General features: G+C 45.6%; 1 protein-coding gene across 5 annotated transcripts in view; it reads left to right on the plus strand.

The window, feature by feature from the left end:
• The window catches only part of FAM168A (family with sequence similarity 168 member A), a 131610-nt gene that overhangs the window by 52475 nt on the left and 63354 nt on the right, over positions 1-15781 (plus strand). For all 5 annotated transcript variants that reach the window (XM_048294055.1, XM_048294052.1, XM_048294054.1 and 2 more), the window contains one exon: positions 14221-14308. In XM_048294055.1, the coding sequence (XP_048150012.1) occupies positions 14239-14308 (70 nt within the window). In that variant the 5' untranslated portion in view covers positions 14221-14238. The remainder of the gene's footprint in view (positions 1-14220; positions 14309-15781) is intronic.

Genomic DNA, 15781 nt, shown 5'->3' on the forward strand with positions numbered 1-15781 from the left:
TTTCTGTATTTTACAAAGCAGATCTCTGTAATTTCTTTTGAGTTTTGCTTTAAGTTTACGGATATTTTTAATGTGGTTCCAATGCTGTGAACAAGAACTTTTTACTTGCTAAGCTGTGAATTTTCAGTGATCATTGAGAGAGGTGTGAAAAGCAAAGTAAATCACACTTATACTAAAAGAGGGTGGATTCTGACCAGATACTGGGAAGAAATTCTTCCCTGTGAGGCTGGGCAGGCCCTGGCACAGGCTGCCCAGAGCAGCTGTGGCTGCCCCATCCCTGGCAGTGTCCAAGGCCAGGTTGGACGGGGCTTGGAGCACCCTGGGCTAGTGGAAGGTGTCCCTGCCCATGGCAGGGGGTGGCACTGGCTGATCCTTCTCATCCCTCCCAGTCCAAACCAGTCTGGGATTCTATACCTCTCTTACTGAGTCCAGGCCTGGAAATATCTTTGTAGCATCTCTGGGTGAAATACTTGCTCTTGGCATGGTACTGCTGATCCAGCCAGCCAAAAGTTACAGAAGACTGGAGCTGGAAAAATGATCCCTTGTTCTGCAAGTCTAGAGATCCATAATGATTCATCTCCAGGCTGTTAGCAGCCGAGAGAGCAGAGCAAGCCCTGGCAGTTGCTGACGGTGAGAGTGGGGGAGCTGCCAAGGCGCCGGCAGTGGCATTCCCTGGATTCCCTGGCTGGAAGGCTTTCCTCAGCCTCCCTGCTGAAGAGAGGAATAAGTTTTTAGATGCCCGAAGGGCCTGCTCAGTGCATCTCTCCCATCTTCCTCTCAACTAGACCTGGGACTTCATGTATAATGTCACCTTTGGGTGTGTAGCTTCCAGTTAAACCAGTGCTTGTGCTTCACAGAGATCCATATTCCTGATTTATTGCATAGGTTTCCCCAGCAAAGGTTTCAGGAGATAGTTCAGGAATCTGGACAAGTTTAATTCTATGGAGCAGCTTTGGATTAACCTGAAACCTCTAGTAGTTGATGTCTTTGTGTTGACTGGTGATGGCTCTGTCAAGAGATTACACAGACCCATATGAAGTCTCCAGCTTATGTCAGGAATATGTAGGATATGTGGGATATGGACCAGCAGATCACCTCATTAACCCAATCACCCCAAAATCCTGGTCAGGAGGGAGCCAAACCCACCCCAGCTGCAGCACAACTTCCAGCCCTCTCCTGGGAAGTGGGATGTGGGCACAGCCATCAGGTTACACCAACTAGAGCAGGGTAAGATGTGTAACTGCCCCAAGGCTGATGCTGAGAAAGAAGTGATGTGCAGCCATGGTTAACAGCCACTTAATTGAGTGATTTGCCCAGGTTGTGTAGGATACCAAGCAGGGTGTGTGGAGAGCATCCAGCGAAGGGGCTTAGCAGGAAATGATCTGAGGTTGTGGGCAGAAGCTGCTGGAGCAGCTGTGAGCTTCTTTTTTTGGGAATGTTGAGAGTTCCCAAACCTTTCCAGGGCTGCACATACTCCCTGTTCTCATCACCCCTGGGAAAGTAAACCCCGGAGTTCCTGCTGGTCATCTAAAGCCCTACTTTGTTTTTTGAGCAAACACTGCACAGCCTTTAAAAGCCCAACAGAACAGGATGCTTTTTCTTTCCTGATGAAAGCAAGTGTTAAATACTGGATTACAAGATGGGAAATGGAGTTGTATTTTTATGTGGCTCTTTTGTAATTCCAGGATTATGTTTAACAAAGATCCTCTTCAGCTACACCAGTATTTCATTCCCTTTGGATGCTGGTGACCCCAGGGCTTTCCCTACCACGTTAAACTCTCCGAGATGGAGTTTTTCACTCTGTATTCAAGATGGAATTTCCTTTTGCTGCTTCTTAGTATTTCGTTAACCTATTTTAGGAATGATTCCTCTGGATTTATACCAAATATAGCTGCCATGACTCAGCCTCTGTTCCTGGTTTTGGATTCAGAGATGCACTTGCCGCTTCTGCGTTCCCTCCGCCTCTGTAATTTCCCCCTCTAAGTTTCTAATCTGGTCCCCCTGCATTCCTCAAGGAGCTTTCTTCAGTTTACATGGCTTTCCTATTGATCCCAGGATTTTCAAGATTGTCACAGTATTTTATAAATTGGCAGCAGAAGAAGAATTCAGCACAGGGGACAGGACAAGGGGGGACAGTTTTAAACTGAAGGAGGGTGAATTTAGATTAGAAATTGGGAAGGAATTTCTGTCTGTGAGGGTGGGGAGGCCCTGGCACAGGTTGCTCAGAGAAGCTGTGGCTGTCCCATCCCTGGAAGTGTTCCAGGCCAGGTTGGACAGGGTTTGGAGCACCCTGGGCTAATGGAAGGTGTCCCTGCCCATGGCAGGGGGTGGCACTGGATGAGCTTTAAATCCCTTCCAGTCCGAAGTCTGGGATTCCCTAACGCACCCTATCCGGTTGGCTGTTAGACTGTCACAAAGCCCTCAGCTGGCATTTCAGTGTACACGTGGCAGATCTGGAACTGCACTGTTCTTCTGGGTGCTCTGGAGCTCTAGGGAGATCCTGCTTTTCCACATGGCCCCTGTGGAGCAAAGCTCCTCGGGAGCTTCCTGCCCAGCACGGACTGTCCTCTGCTGGGGCCGTGCTGAGGGCCGTGGCCTGGCTGGAGTCAGTAACTCACGGCACGCATTGTCCAAGAGCCACGGGCTGAGACAGGCTGCACACAGCAGGATGCACAAGGCTGGAGAGACACGGGAAGCTTGTCAGTGATGCCAGCTCCGAATTCCAGGGTGTTTCAGTGGCTGATGAGGATTTTTTTGAGTGCCCTCTTAATTGCTGGTAATTGGCAGCACAGCCTGAGCAGTTCTGTCTCATGTTCAGTTCTCTGTTTTCCTGCTCTGATGTCTGCAGAAGATTTTCAGGATCAGATGGCAACAGTGAATTGCAAATCAGGAGGATTAGCATTTGTATCAAACATACTCCAGCAGAAGGAGATTACAAGTCTTGGGTCAGCAAGAGCTGAGGAGTGTAACTATGGAGCTGGTGCTGTGGTGGGGATGGGATTTCTGCTCCGTTCCTTCTACAAGGCTGCCGTGACAAATCATAGAATCATGGAATATTCTGAGCTGGAAAGAACCCACAAGGACACAGACACCCCAACAATCCCACCCTGTGCATCAGAGCACTGTCCAAATGCTCCTGGAGCTCTGGCAGCCTTGAGGACGTGCCCATTCCCTGGGGAGCCTGGGCAGTTCTCCATCTGGGTGAAGAACCTTTCCCTAGTAATAATATTTTGCTTCTGCCAAGATGTTGTGTTCTCCTGTGAAAATGCAGAATAAAATCCTTCCAAAATGTCATTCCTGTCCTTCAGTATCAGACCTCCCTTTCTCTTTTCAGCCAGTGACAGGTATTTTACATCAGATGAAAGACCAGAGAGGTGCAGGCACATGTTTCATGTTTTTAGAGCTGCTTTCAGTGTTGGCTGGGCTGAACAAAGGAGGGATGTGAGAGCATCAATGGCAGCTTCACCTCAGCTCATCCACACCGAGGTGGAAATACCTGCAGGCTTGTGTTCATTTAAAAACTGAGAGTGGGAGCAGGGGGAAACCTGGGCTTCCTCTGCCAAAGGCTTAACCACCCACAGAACGCACACATGAGCTGGTGCCTGTGGCAAACAGGCTGCCTGAGGGGGAAATTAGAAGTGCCACCCTAAAATGCTTTGTAATTACATTTCCATAGCCCTCAGCCACACTGGGAGGACAAATCTGACACTGTTGTGCTGATACCGAAATCTGGGCACAGCTGGGTTTTAATTTCCAGAGAAAATGGAGAGGTGTGAAGTGCATCTTCCTCTCCTTGTTTTGTGTATCTTCCATCTTCCTTTGGAATTGCACTAGGGGTGTTTTGCACATTGAGGGATGCTGATGGGATAGCACAGCCCCAGTAATGCAGGGGCACCTGTGCCCTGAGAAATTTCTATAGAAATACTTAGTGGAGTGTCATTCACTGTGCTCTGATTCTCAATACAGGCACCATTCTGTTTAAATTTGTGTAGGTAAAGAAATGAAAATATAAAATATATATTGCAAATGTGATTAAATGCATATTATTAATTGAAAAGGAATAACCAGATTATTTTATAGTTTTTGAAAGAAGTCAGTTTGGGAAAAAATGTAGAGAAAGGGGGGACCTTGGGGAAGTGTCTTGCTGTGTAACATTTGTTCTTTCTGAAGTGTGTATTCCCAGGCTCTCCAGATCGTAGAGGTCGTGGCTACTCTCACAATTTGCCCTCCTTTTCTGTCCCTCAACGACATTTTTTTCGCTCCTGTTGCCTGGCAATTCCTGTGAAGGTTGCCCAGACCCTGCTCTGTGCTTTCCCTGTGTCCCTTGTGCCGATCACGTTGTCCAGCATCTTAGGACTGCACTTCCAGAGGATGCACATCCAGCCTGGTTTCTGTCTTACCCGCAGCATGTGCTGCCTACTGGGCTGCTTATTATATACTTCATTCCTTCTAGATCCCCTGTTAGTTCTTCCTTGCTGTTGGAATCATCTCTTAAAGCTGAATTAATCATTGAACAGAAACCAGGAACTCAGTTTCTGTTGTTTATTAAGGAAATAAAAAAAATGCCACCAGCATTTCACAAAACATCTTCTGGGAATACTGAGTTTATTTTCCAAGCATGGAAAAAAACTTGTGAATTCATTAAAAAGTAGAGCAAATCTTACCAAAATTAGTCCCCTACCAGACTGGAGGTTTTATCACAGTTATTATCAATTTGGGCATTGTCAGAGGACAGAGAAATCTGGAGAAAGGAAATCTGTCTCTTGAGTCGGTGATATGCACCTGTTGTATGATTGATAGGGTTCATTTAAGATGAAAATTGAATTGTTAGGGAGAAATGATGGCAGAAAAAAGCCTTATTATGTGCAGAGATGAGGCTTATCAGCATGAAAAGAAATGTGTCACAAATTGGTTGCAAATCAAAGGCCTGTTTTTTTTTCTTCTTTTTCAAAAAGGCACAAATAAGGGTGTGCACTGTAAATCATGGAATTGCTGTGTAATGTGTGCTGGGATCTTTTGTGCGATATAAAGAGGCTTTTTCTCTGTGGAGTTTATAATATGAAGCGGTGAGGCTACAGACAGCTCTGTGTGCTTAAACCAGGTGGGTTTATTCTGGCTACACCTGAGTGTGTTGTAAAATCAACACTGAATTCTAAGAATAATTAAATTATCAGTCATAGGTACAGTCATGGAATTGTTAAAGTTGGAAACAGCCTCCAAGAACATTGAGTCCAAATGTTCCCCTGGCACTGAACCAAGAGAGCTGGAGAGGGACTTGTGACAAGGGATGGAGGGACAGGACACACGGAATGCCAGAGGGCAGGGATGGATGGGATATTGGGAAGGAATTGTTCCCTGGGAGGGTGGGGAGGCCCTGGCACAGGGTGCCCAGAGAAGCTGTGGCTGCCCCTGGATCCCTGGAAGTGTCCAAGGCCAGGCTGGACATTGGGGCTTGGAGCAGCCAGGGACAGTGGAAGGTGTCCCTGCCTGTGGCAGGGGGTGGAACTGGATGGTTTCAAGGTTCCTCCCAGCCCAAACCATTCCATGATTTTGTGATTGTTTAACCTACACACGGATGCTGAAGCCCTGGTTGTTCAAGTGGCTCCTTGGCTCCTTGACCTTGCAGCCAGGAGGAATCGAATTGAGATGAGTACAAATGTTCACATGGGAAGGCCAATACTTGCTTGGCTGCTTCAGACTAAGCTTTTCTTTTTAAACATTTCCGAGAGACTCCCAGGACTTTTAAAACTGTTTTTATGCTGTCAGCATTCACTGTTATTGTAAGGAAGGAAGGAATGGCTGCTCTCCAATTTCTGCTGTGCCATTCATTCCCCAAACCAGTCTTATCCCCCTGATGGAAAACAGGGAAGCAAAGCCGGGTTTTCCAGCCATCATAGGTTAGGGATTTAGCAGTTCTTTTTTTCCTGATATAAACTGCAAGCTGTAAGCTCCTTCAAACTTCTCTTCCCATTCTTTAGTTTGGGAAGGAATGTCCAGAAATCTGTGAAAAGTGTTAATTGTTGACTTGCTGTGGGCTTTCAGCCCTTTCCTTTGTATTGCTGCAAAAGCAGTCCTGGTTTTGGCCTCCTGGGCTGGGTGTATTCACTGGAAAGCTGAACGAGTGTGTAGGTGAATAAAAGCACTGCAAAATCCTCTGTAATGGCAGGCTGGAAAATTCTTGGCTTTAACAGTGGTTATGAAATGAATATGCTAATTGAGTGCATATTGCATGTGTTAGAGAATCATGCCATGCATGCCCTGATTATTGGCTCCTGTCTCTAACAAAGTGCCTGCCACTAACCTCTGGTAATTCCTGTACGGAATGTTCGACTTGTGTTTGAGGCCTTGGACAGCTTTAGAGACATCCATAGCCTTTGTTTAAAGATTTCTGTCATGGTCATCTGTGCAAGCTTTCTTTCTGTTGTGCTGGTTATGTGTTGTTTTACTGCTTATTTCTGCAGGATTAGGCTCAGAGTTTATGAACAAAATGCCAAGTAGGACAGAATTCCAATAGGATGTGAGTTGGAGAAATACTAGAGCAGTAGGGCATAGGTGCAGAATCATGGAATCTCAGACTGGTTTGGGTTGGAAGGGATCTTAAAGCTCATCCAGTGCCACCCCTGCCATGAGCAGGACACCTTCCAGTGGCGCAGGTTGCTCCGAGCCCCCTCCAGCCTGGCCTGGAAGGATGTAAGCATTCCTGGCAGGGAGAAGGATGCTGAAAGATGGCTCTTTTGCCCAGGAGCACTGCACAGGTTGGTCATGGAGACCTTTGGATTTGGGATGTGGTGACCAGGCAGTGATCCCCACCAGCACTGCTTAACCTTCAGGAAAATGGTGCCAAGCTGTTGTGGGCACCGAGCTGTAAAACACCTGATCTCCCACTCCACTTCAGTCTTTGAGAGCTGGAAGTGATGAAGTGAGTCTTTAACATCTAAACCAACTATTTAATTCCATATTTTCAGTTTGAGCAATCTTTATTTTGAAGGCTTGCATTAATAATTGCAACACCAGTGCCTTTGGGTGCACATCCCTATTTTTTTTTAAGCCTGTGCTATCCCATATTTCCTTAGGAAGTTAAACCCCTGCCTGAGCTCTGCCTGTGATTGTTGTGAATTTCTTAATTTCTTAATTTGAGTTCTGTTTATTCATCACTTGGCAGCTTTCCCCCAAAAAGTCAGCAACTTCTTTTGCTTATTTTTCAAGTGGTACCGAGTTGCCCCATATATTTTCTGGATTTTGGTGGTCCTTAATAGCACGGGGCGCATCAAGCCCAGCATAAATCTGGAGTCTGTTTTTCTCCTTCCATGCAGCTTGGTTTCCAAATGGAGTGAGGGAATGCCAGCGTCTGCCTGTCCTATGGATGGGAAAGACTTTCAGGCTCCTGGGCTCGTTAACACAGTGCCTCTTGCCAACACGAAATTACAAAAAGACGATGATAAACAAACTTCTTGCCAAAGCTCCCTTTCTGCTGACAGATTTAGCCTGGGCCCTCCTTCATCTTCCCTGGTACTGCTTTGTTTCAGAACAAAGATTCCAAAATATTTAAGGAAGAAGGGACTATTAGGGAGGATTGATCCCCTCCATTTGCACTCTTCATCTTCCTGTTTCCCAGTCTCTAAACCCCATCTGCGTCCATCCGTCAACATGAGCAAAGGAAGAGAAGAGGACAGGGAGAGATTTGCTGTGCTGCCTGATGGCAAAGTGGGGCTGGAGCTGCCCCTCAACCCTGCCTTGGGTTTCCAGTCTTGACCGGAGAAGAAATCCCAGAAGTGACCAGAAAACAGAACCTGGGAGAAGATTGTTAGAGAACAATGAGGAACAGCCATGGCTAGAAGTGACAAATCACAGCCAAAACCTGCAGCACAGTGGATTTGACCAAATAAAGCCCAGGGAAGCCAGACCCATCTGGCATTAAAAGGACATCTCTGCCCTCATCTGATTTTAATTCCAGGAATCTTGTATTGCTGATGTGCCGACTTTGTATGGTGTGATCGACTCCCAGACAAATTTAGATCTTTATCCTGCTGCAATCTGTGGGAAGGAGTGATATTTTCAATATTTGGCTGCAAAGGAATTCTCCCATTTTGGGGGGAGTAATTATAAAAATGGAGGGAGAGTATTTAGTGGTAGTGGTTGGAAATTTTGGAGCAAAACATAAATTAAAGCTTGTTTGAGGACAATGTGATGGAAAATATGTATTACACCTGAATCTTGGTCCTGCCAGTATGGTCTGGTTTACCTTAGAGTCATGGAATTGTTTAGGTTGGAAAAGTCCTCTGAGACCACTGAGTCCAGCTGTGAACCCAGCACTGCCAAGGCCACCACTGACCCGTGTTCCCTGAGCACTTCCAGGGATGGTTATTCCACCTATTCCAGTGCTTCCTGGGAGCTCACCCTTGAGCCCATTCCTCTTCTGCATCTTCTCTGCATCTGTAAAACAAAGCCAAAGAGGTGATCAATTATTTCATATTTTTAAAGAGCTTGGAAGAGGGGAAGAATATATTTATTAGTGTCATAAATTGTCTTTTTATGGATATTACTTTTGTATCTGGTTTTTCTGTCTGACTCTTACAGTGCAGCTTCTCTTAGGAGGAGCAATGGTTGACTGGGAGAAAGGTCTAAAGCAGCTCAAGAAGGCTCAGATAAGAAAGAAAACTAAGAATATTTTGTTTGGTTTTTTGTAGGGATTGGGTGATGTTGTGGGATAGATGTTTATAATCCAGGCTTTTCCTGATGGCCAACCCAAATCTCCCAAAGCAGTGCTTGTAGAAAGAGAGGAACAGAGAGAAGTGTCTTCAAGCTGCGTATTCCAAGAAGCCTTTTCAGCAGAACATAATGAAGTAGGATAGGGAGGATAAAAGAATGGAGATCATCAGCTGGAGGAGGCCGTGGCTCAGTTGGAGAGCACCGAGTACAAGAGTACAGCAGGGTTCATCTCCAATGGGGAAGTCAGCAAGGCCTCAAGTTAGAGAAATTAATAGGAATATATCAAGGAAGTCGTTTGAGAACTGCTGAGAATGGTTTGGGACACACTGGGGCAGATATGTTAGATCTTTTAAAAAATACATGTATTTATTGGTTACCTGCTGGTGAAACCCATCAGACTTGCAGATAAAAAGCTGGGAATTTGCAGCACAGAATTCATCTGCATTAAGACATTTTCGTCTCTGGAAACAAGTTAATATAACCCCAGCTGTGCCAGAATCTTTTGGTTTTTCTCATTCTGAAATTTCTTTTGAGGGAACTGGTTCAAGGCCAGATTGAGCAGAGCTTGGAAAAACGTGGTCTGGTGGAAGGTGTCTCTGCCCATGGCAGGGGGTTGGAAGTGCATGAGCTTTACGGTCCCTCTCAACCCAAACCAGTCTGTGAGTCTATGATCCAATCACTTCTCATTTATTTAGGCTCGAAGGGGTGTTTGGGTAAGCTCTGCCTAATTAAAATAGGCAAACACAATGTCCAGATATTTTGTCACCCACGTTCAGGTTCACCTGTGCAACAAGTGACCCCATCTTCCTAGTCCTTTCCAGGGAGGACAGAGATTTCCTTTACTATATTTCAGTATGGAGTCTAGCCTATTAAATTGAATTAATAACTGAATTATCATTTTTTGATCCTCTGGCTTTTAAGCAGATCGTAAACTTCAGCAAACGAAAGGTTGAGATTTTTCTTGCCTCAGCATTTATGTTTTGGGCAGTGTGAGGTCAGCAAATTCCAAAGTCAAGGGCTGCTTTGTGCTTATAAATCATCCATTTCGTTTTTCATACAACGAAGACAAAAGGGCTTGTCGCTGTTAGAGATGTCAGGCTTTTCTCGGTTGGAAGTGTGCGTGTTTATTTAATTCTTTATCTCAGAGGAGGCAGTAGGTGATGCAAATGTGGCTCCTTAGGGTTTTGTCTCCCAGGACACTCTCCTGTGTCTCCTCAGTGAAGAGCTGAGTGCTCCTGTCCTGGTTTGGAGGTGGATCTGATGGAAGATGCTGTAGGACTGTAGGTTTTCAGGATCAGCTTTGTTTTCCCTTTGCTGGTTTTTGAGATGAGGAAGGTGAAGTGCTGTAGAGAAATCCCTCACTCCAAGGCATTTCCATGGGGTTTAGTTCTTTCCCTCCACTGGGGAGGTTGACATCAGCTGGCAGAGCTGGGGGTGTTCACCTGGAGAAGAGAAGGCAACCTGGGATAGTGGGCGGTGTCCCTGCCCATGGCAGGGGTTGGAGCTGGATGATTTTTAAGGTCCTTCCCACTCAAACCAGTCTGGGTTTCCACGTGTCAGCCTGATGTGTTCACCTTCTATAAAAACCTGTTACATTTCTGTAACAGGTTCAATATTTTGTTTCACGTGAGAGATGCTCAATCAACTCTTAGTTAAGGTGTTGCTGAAAAGAGAATAAATGAAAGAAGAAGCTGCTCGCTACGGAAACAAATCTCCAAGCTTGTGTGTGCTGTCCCAGACTTTTTTGGGGAAAGGTGGGATATATCCTTGTAACTTGCCTACATTAACCTTTAGCAGATGAATTGGAAGGTAATTTAATTATTGTTTGGCGGATCCCAAGTGAGGGTCAAACTTCAAACGACTTAAGTGAAAAATTGTCAGAAAATTAGTGGAATTTGCATGGAGTGTAAGGTCAGGAGTCCTTTTCATGTTCAAGGAGACTTTGGCTGAATATGATTAGCATGCAATTTGTATAAAATTCATTTAAAGAGGTGATGTGCAGATCAAGGAAGAAACATATCTCTTTTCTTTGTTCACCCTCTCTCATGTTGTTTCTGTGCTACCTGATGTGAAATAAATGCCTTTTGGCACAGAAGAAATACCACCCTCTTTCCAGAGTGTAAGGAATGGGTCTCTCAAAAGCAATTGCATCCCAGTGCCACAAAAAACAAGGCAAAGGGAGTTTAAAGGGAAAATCACCCTGACACAAGGAGTGACTTGAAAGAAAAGGGAAAAATGTCTGTCGTTCAGAACAGCTCCCATTTCCATTGTTTACTCTTTTCTTGTCAAGTTCAGAGCTACTATTTAATTTTTGGAGAGCCTGGAAGACTCACCTGTCCATGTCACTGTTTTAAAAGCCCTGTAAAATATATTTATTTCTCTGTTTGTTAAGATTTCATTCCTTTATTCTGAAAAGGTACTGATAATAACTTTGTTACCTTCCTGGATTTTCCATGCCTGCTTTGTTCTTTTAGATTTTATGTTTGGTCAGAGGTTAGATTTTATGATCTTGGAAATCTTTTCCAACCATAATGATGGGGGTTGCAAACCCCTCTATGGGGATGGGGGGATCTGGGCATGGTGTTTCCCAAAGCACACAGTAAACCAGTGACAGAGGAAAACAACAGGATGAGATGTTCCCAGTGTCCTGTGTCTGTAGGACTTTGGAGACGTGGCGATTCCTGATTCCCAGGGATTGGGGACGCACTGATTGAATCACAGAATCATTCAGGTTGGAGAAGCCCTCCAAGGTCGTGAAATCCAACCATTCCCCAGCACTGCCAAGGCCACACTGCTCCATGTCCCCAAGTGCCACATCCACGTGGCTTTTAAATCCCTCCAGGGATGGGGACTCCACCCCTGCCCAGGGCAGCCTGTTCCAATGCCTGACCACGCTTTCAGTGAAGACATTTCCCCAATAGCCAACCCAAACGTTCCGTGCTGCAGCTGGACGCCGTTTCCTGTTGTCCCCTTGCTTGGCAGGATCGGGAGAGCGCAATTCCAGAGCATGAATCCCAACTCTGCTCTGAGTGAAAACCATCCCAGAGTAGCACTGCAACCACTTCACAGCACACCAAGTTCAAGCTCAGCATTCTCAGCACAGACACTTCCATTCCCTGCTGCCTGGAAAATCCCCGGCACAGGCGTGTTTTCCTGGGCGCGTTGTCCCGGTGCCGGTGCAGTGACAGCGCCATTCCTGACCTCTCTTGTGGCTCTGTTTGCCCTTCACGTGGAGCAGTTCCCTCATGTGACTGGAGTGTGTCCTGCACTTTCACAGGAAGGATAAAATAGATGAAAACGTAACCAGGTTACAGCCACCAAGTATCCCGAGACTGTTTGCTAGGAGCTTATTCCCATGGCATTCCTGCTGGAGTTATTCCTTGCTGGAGTCTCTCAGAGCAACTGAGCGTCGCTGTCTCAGAGATTAGGAAGCACTGGAAGCTCCTGCAATAGAGCAACACTGGTGTTTGTCTGTTTATAATTAATTTTTAGTACTCTTTTTGTTGGGTATTCATGGCCACAAGCAAACACTGCAGGTTCTGGCTGTGCAGGAGGTTTAATTTTGCTAATCCTGTTTTATTCCCATTTCAGTGTAGCTGTTTCAATGCCACAACATGGTGCCTGCAATGAATTTCAAATGTATTTTTGGATGGCATTGTCTTGCAGAATGGGAGAGAAAATCATCCCTCCCAAGTGCCGTTTGCAGGGGCTCTTTCCTGCTGTCTGGAAATCGCACCCTGCATAGAAAGCAGGGAGGAAGCACAAACCTCTTCCTCACAAGCTCTCAAGTCCCCACCATGACTGCAACCTTTTCATCTGGGATAAAAAGCATTTTCTTTCATCCTTCTCAATAAGAGTGTTTTGCTTTTACCATTTGGTACAACACCTAATGCAAGCCACACATACACAGTCTTTTTTTTTTCCAAAACTATGTGGTTTTTTGTACTTTTTACACACACAAGAGTACAAATGAAATGATGCTGGCATTGAAAAGGCACTTTAGAAAAGCAGCTGTGACTCCAGCCCTGCTGGGAGTAGGTCCAGCTGTCACTGGGTGGTTTCTGGGGAGGAACAAGAGAAAGGTGAAGAGTGACCCTCCTAAATTTTATTTCATAAAATCATGGAATTATTTGGGTTGGAAGGGACCTTAAATCTCATCCAGTCCCACCCCTGCCATGGGTAGGGACACCTTCTACTAGATCAGGATTTTCCAAGCCCCATCAAACCTGGCCTTGGGCAGTTCCAGGGATGGGGCAGCCACAGCTGCTCTGGACAGCCTGGTCTTACACTGATTTTCCTAAAGATCTTCTTAATGCTCTGCTGTGTGTTAGTGAAGCCACTGATGGAATTCCGTGTCTCCCTGTAGCCTTCTCCTCCCACTTGCTTTATAACCATGATTTCCGTTGCTTTGAGAATGGCTCCTTCTGTGCTAACTTGGGGGTGGAGGGACAGCTAATTAATTAAGCACTAATTGTTGTCAAGTCAATCGGTGCTAACATTTAATGTCTGACTTGTTTACTCTCCAAAGGTAAAACGAAAGGAGTTAATGATCTAACAAATTGTGTGTCCATCATGAGGGACTTGTTTGGAGAGAATGCTGTTATTTATGAACTGTAAAATAACACATTTTAACAAAACCCCCAGATTTTGAAGCAAGATGGGCTTGGTTCTGGTGTGAAATTACCACTGGATAACTGTGGAGACAAATGCGTCGCCTAATAAAGCTTAATGACTGATTTTCCCCTTAATCAGAATTGAGAATGTGCTTCATTAAGATAATTAAGTGAGCCAGTTGCTTAACTGACAGTTAGGAGACACAAATTCCCAAGTTACTTGCTTTCCTCTTAATAAAACCCGCAAGAGGCTGACCCGGCTTCATCATCTTTATTGGAGAAAGGAGCACAAGGGCTGTCGAAATCTCCTTGCTCACGTAAGCTCTGTGACCGAGATTCCCTGTGGGACACGGGTGGGTTGTGGGGGTGGCCCAGCCCCACACAGGATCCAAGCCTTGGCCTCCAGGTTTTCACAGTCAGCTCACGCTGAAAGCTCACCAATACTTGCCCTTCTCCATCTCGCCAGCGGCAAATGGCCTTTTATCTGCTGCTTTTGGAAAAGTCAGGTCTTCAGCGGGCTTGGTTTTATCACCCAAGAACTGTTCGCTCTTCCAAGGGGGAGAATTCCTTGCCTGACTTTGTGCCTCCTCCTCTTTGTTCATTGCAAGCTGGAAGTGAGGTCATGAATCCTGAGCTGCCCTGGAGCAGGGATGTGGAAGATGAATCTGCTCCGGGTACATTTGTAGGCAGAATATGCAGCACCGGAGAAGTTGTGGGAATTAACGGAGAGATCCAAAACTTGAATTATTAAATATGCTATCTGGTTGTAAATCCCTTCCTTCACAGCTCTCTGTGTCTGGAATTCTAACAGGGTGATGCTATCAGGACTCTGCACAGGTGGCAGCTCGGGAGCCAACGTAAGGCAACCGTCTCAACTCTGCTTTTCTTTTGTCCTCAGAGTTCCCGATCTTCCACCATGAATCCTGTTTACAGCCCCGTCCAACCTGGGGCTCCCTACGGAAACCCGAAGAACATGGCCTATACAGGTAGGACAGGGGTTGGTGGCTTTTCCTGGATGTCTGTGTGTGGTGGTGGTTAATCCCTTAATGAGGGAGAAAGATTTCACATCAGAGAACCGGATGGGAATGTGACTCGTGGCAAAAACCCTTCAGCAAAGCCAGCATAGCAAGGGTGGTGAGAAGAGTTGGGCCTGAATTCACGCAGAGAGGATGCCCTGGAAATCCTAAGGAAAAGGATCCAAAGGGGTTTTCTTTAGATTAACAAAACGTGCAAGAAGGTGCTGGGACAGTCAGTGGGAAGGCTCCCCTCTGGAGCTGCACTGAGTGACTTGGAGGCACGTGCTGGAATAATCCAGCTGTGGAAATGAACATCCCACAGCCAAGAGCCCCTTGGCTGGAGAGCATCCAGTTATTGTGATAGGTGGTGACTTAAGCTACATTATTGAGTGATTTTTTTTTAATTTCAAGTTGTGCTTTGGTTGAGTTAATCTTAAATTGAAGAGCAAGTCTGATGTCCGTTTGAAACCTTCTTTAGAACTGACTTGTCTAAAAATGTACTCCTTAACACTCCAAAAAGGTCTTGAAAGATGTTTGCCATAATTATGTAACTAGTGGGGAACTAAAGCGTACTGATATGGAAAGAATTCAGCTGGGAGAGAAATGGTGCTTTGGAAAAAGAAAATCCCAGTTCAGGTGTATCCGGTTTTCCCTGTGGATTACATTCACCTCGAGTTGTTTTGATCTTGTAACCCCCTTACAAAATCAGCCCTGGAAAACTTCTTTTTATGCCATTTTGGGGAATGTAATCAGCTATTGGGTATCATGTTGTGTTAGGGCTTCCTGCTTTCTATTTGCGTTACCGGTTGGATGTGTTGACTTTCACCTAACGTGTGGAATTACTTGGGAATGTGCTTTTGTGGAGGAGGGTGGTCACCAGCAAATGGGAATGAGCATCAAATACTCTCAGCTCCTTTGTGCATGGAATATTCTGGTTGAGTTTGGCAGATCTTCCAGCTGGTGGATCAGTGGGGCTGTGAGGAGCCTTGTCTGAGACTCTGCAGAGCAGAGAGTTCCTCAAAGGCGTTTTGCCCCGTTTTTATTCATCCTTTCTCTTTCCCATTCCAATTTATGCAGCTGCTTTGTTGGAGATACTGTGGCTTGGGGGAACTTTGGTCTCACAGTGAAAGCACAAGAGGCTTGAAAAAAAAACAATCTCTGTGAAACAGTCTCTTCAAAAATCTCCCCATTGTGAGAGGACTGTGGACTCCAGCAGCGCTTGGGTGATAGAATGAGCTCATAAGTGCACAGTTATTTTCCTGCTCTGCAAATAACAGGAATTTTGTGGCTTTCCAGCACAAAAGGCTACTTCTCTCCCACTTTACTTTGATTTTTTTTGGCATGTGCTTAAAGCTCCGCCTTAATATCCATTCAGTGTACATTTCTGGATCTGCTTTCAGACAATCCTGGGTGTCTTAGAAGCTGCTTTCTGGCACTTGATAA

This window comes from Corvus hawaiiensis, chromosome 2, assembly GCF_020740725.1.
Source record: "Corvus hawaiiensis isolate bCorHaw1 chromosome 2, bCorHaw1.pri.cur, whole genome shotgun sequence".
NCBI lineage: Eukaryota > Metazoa > Chordata > Aves > Passeriformes > Corvidae > Corvus > Corvus hawaiiensis.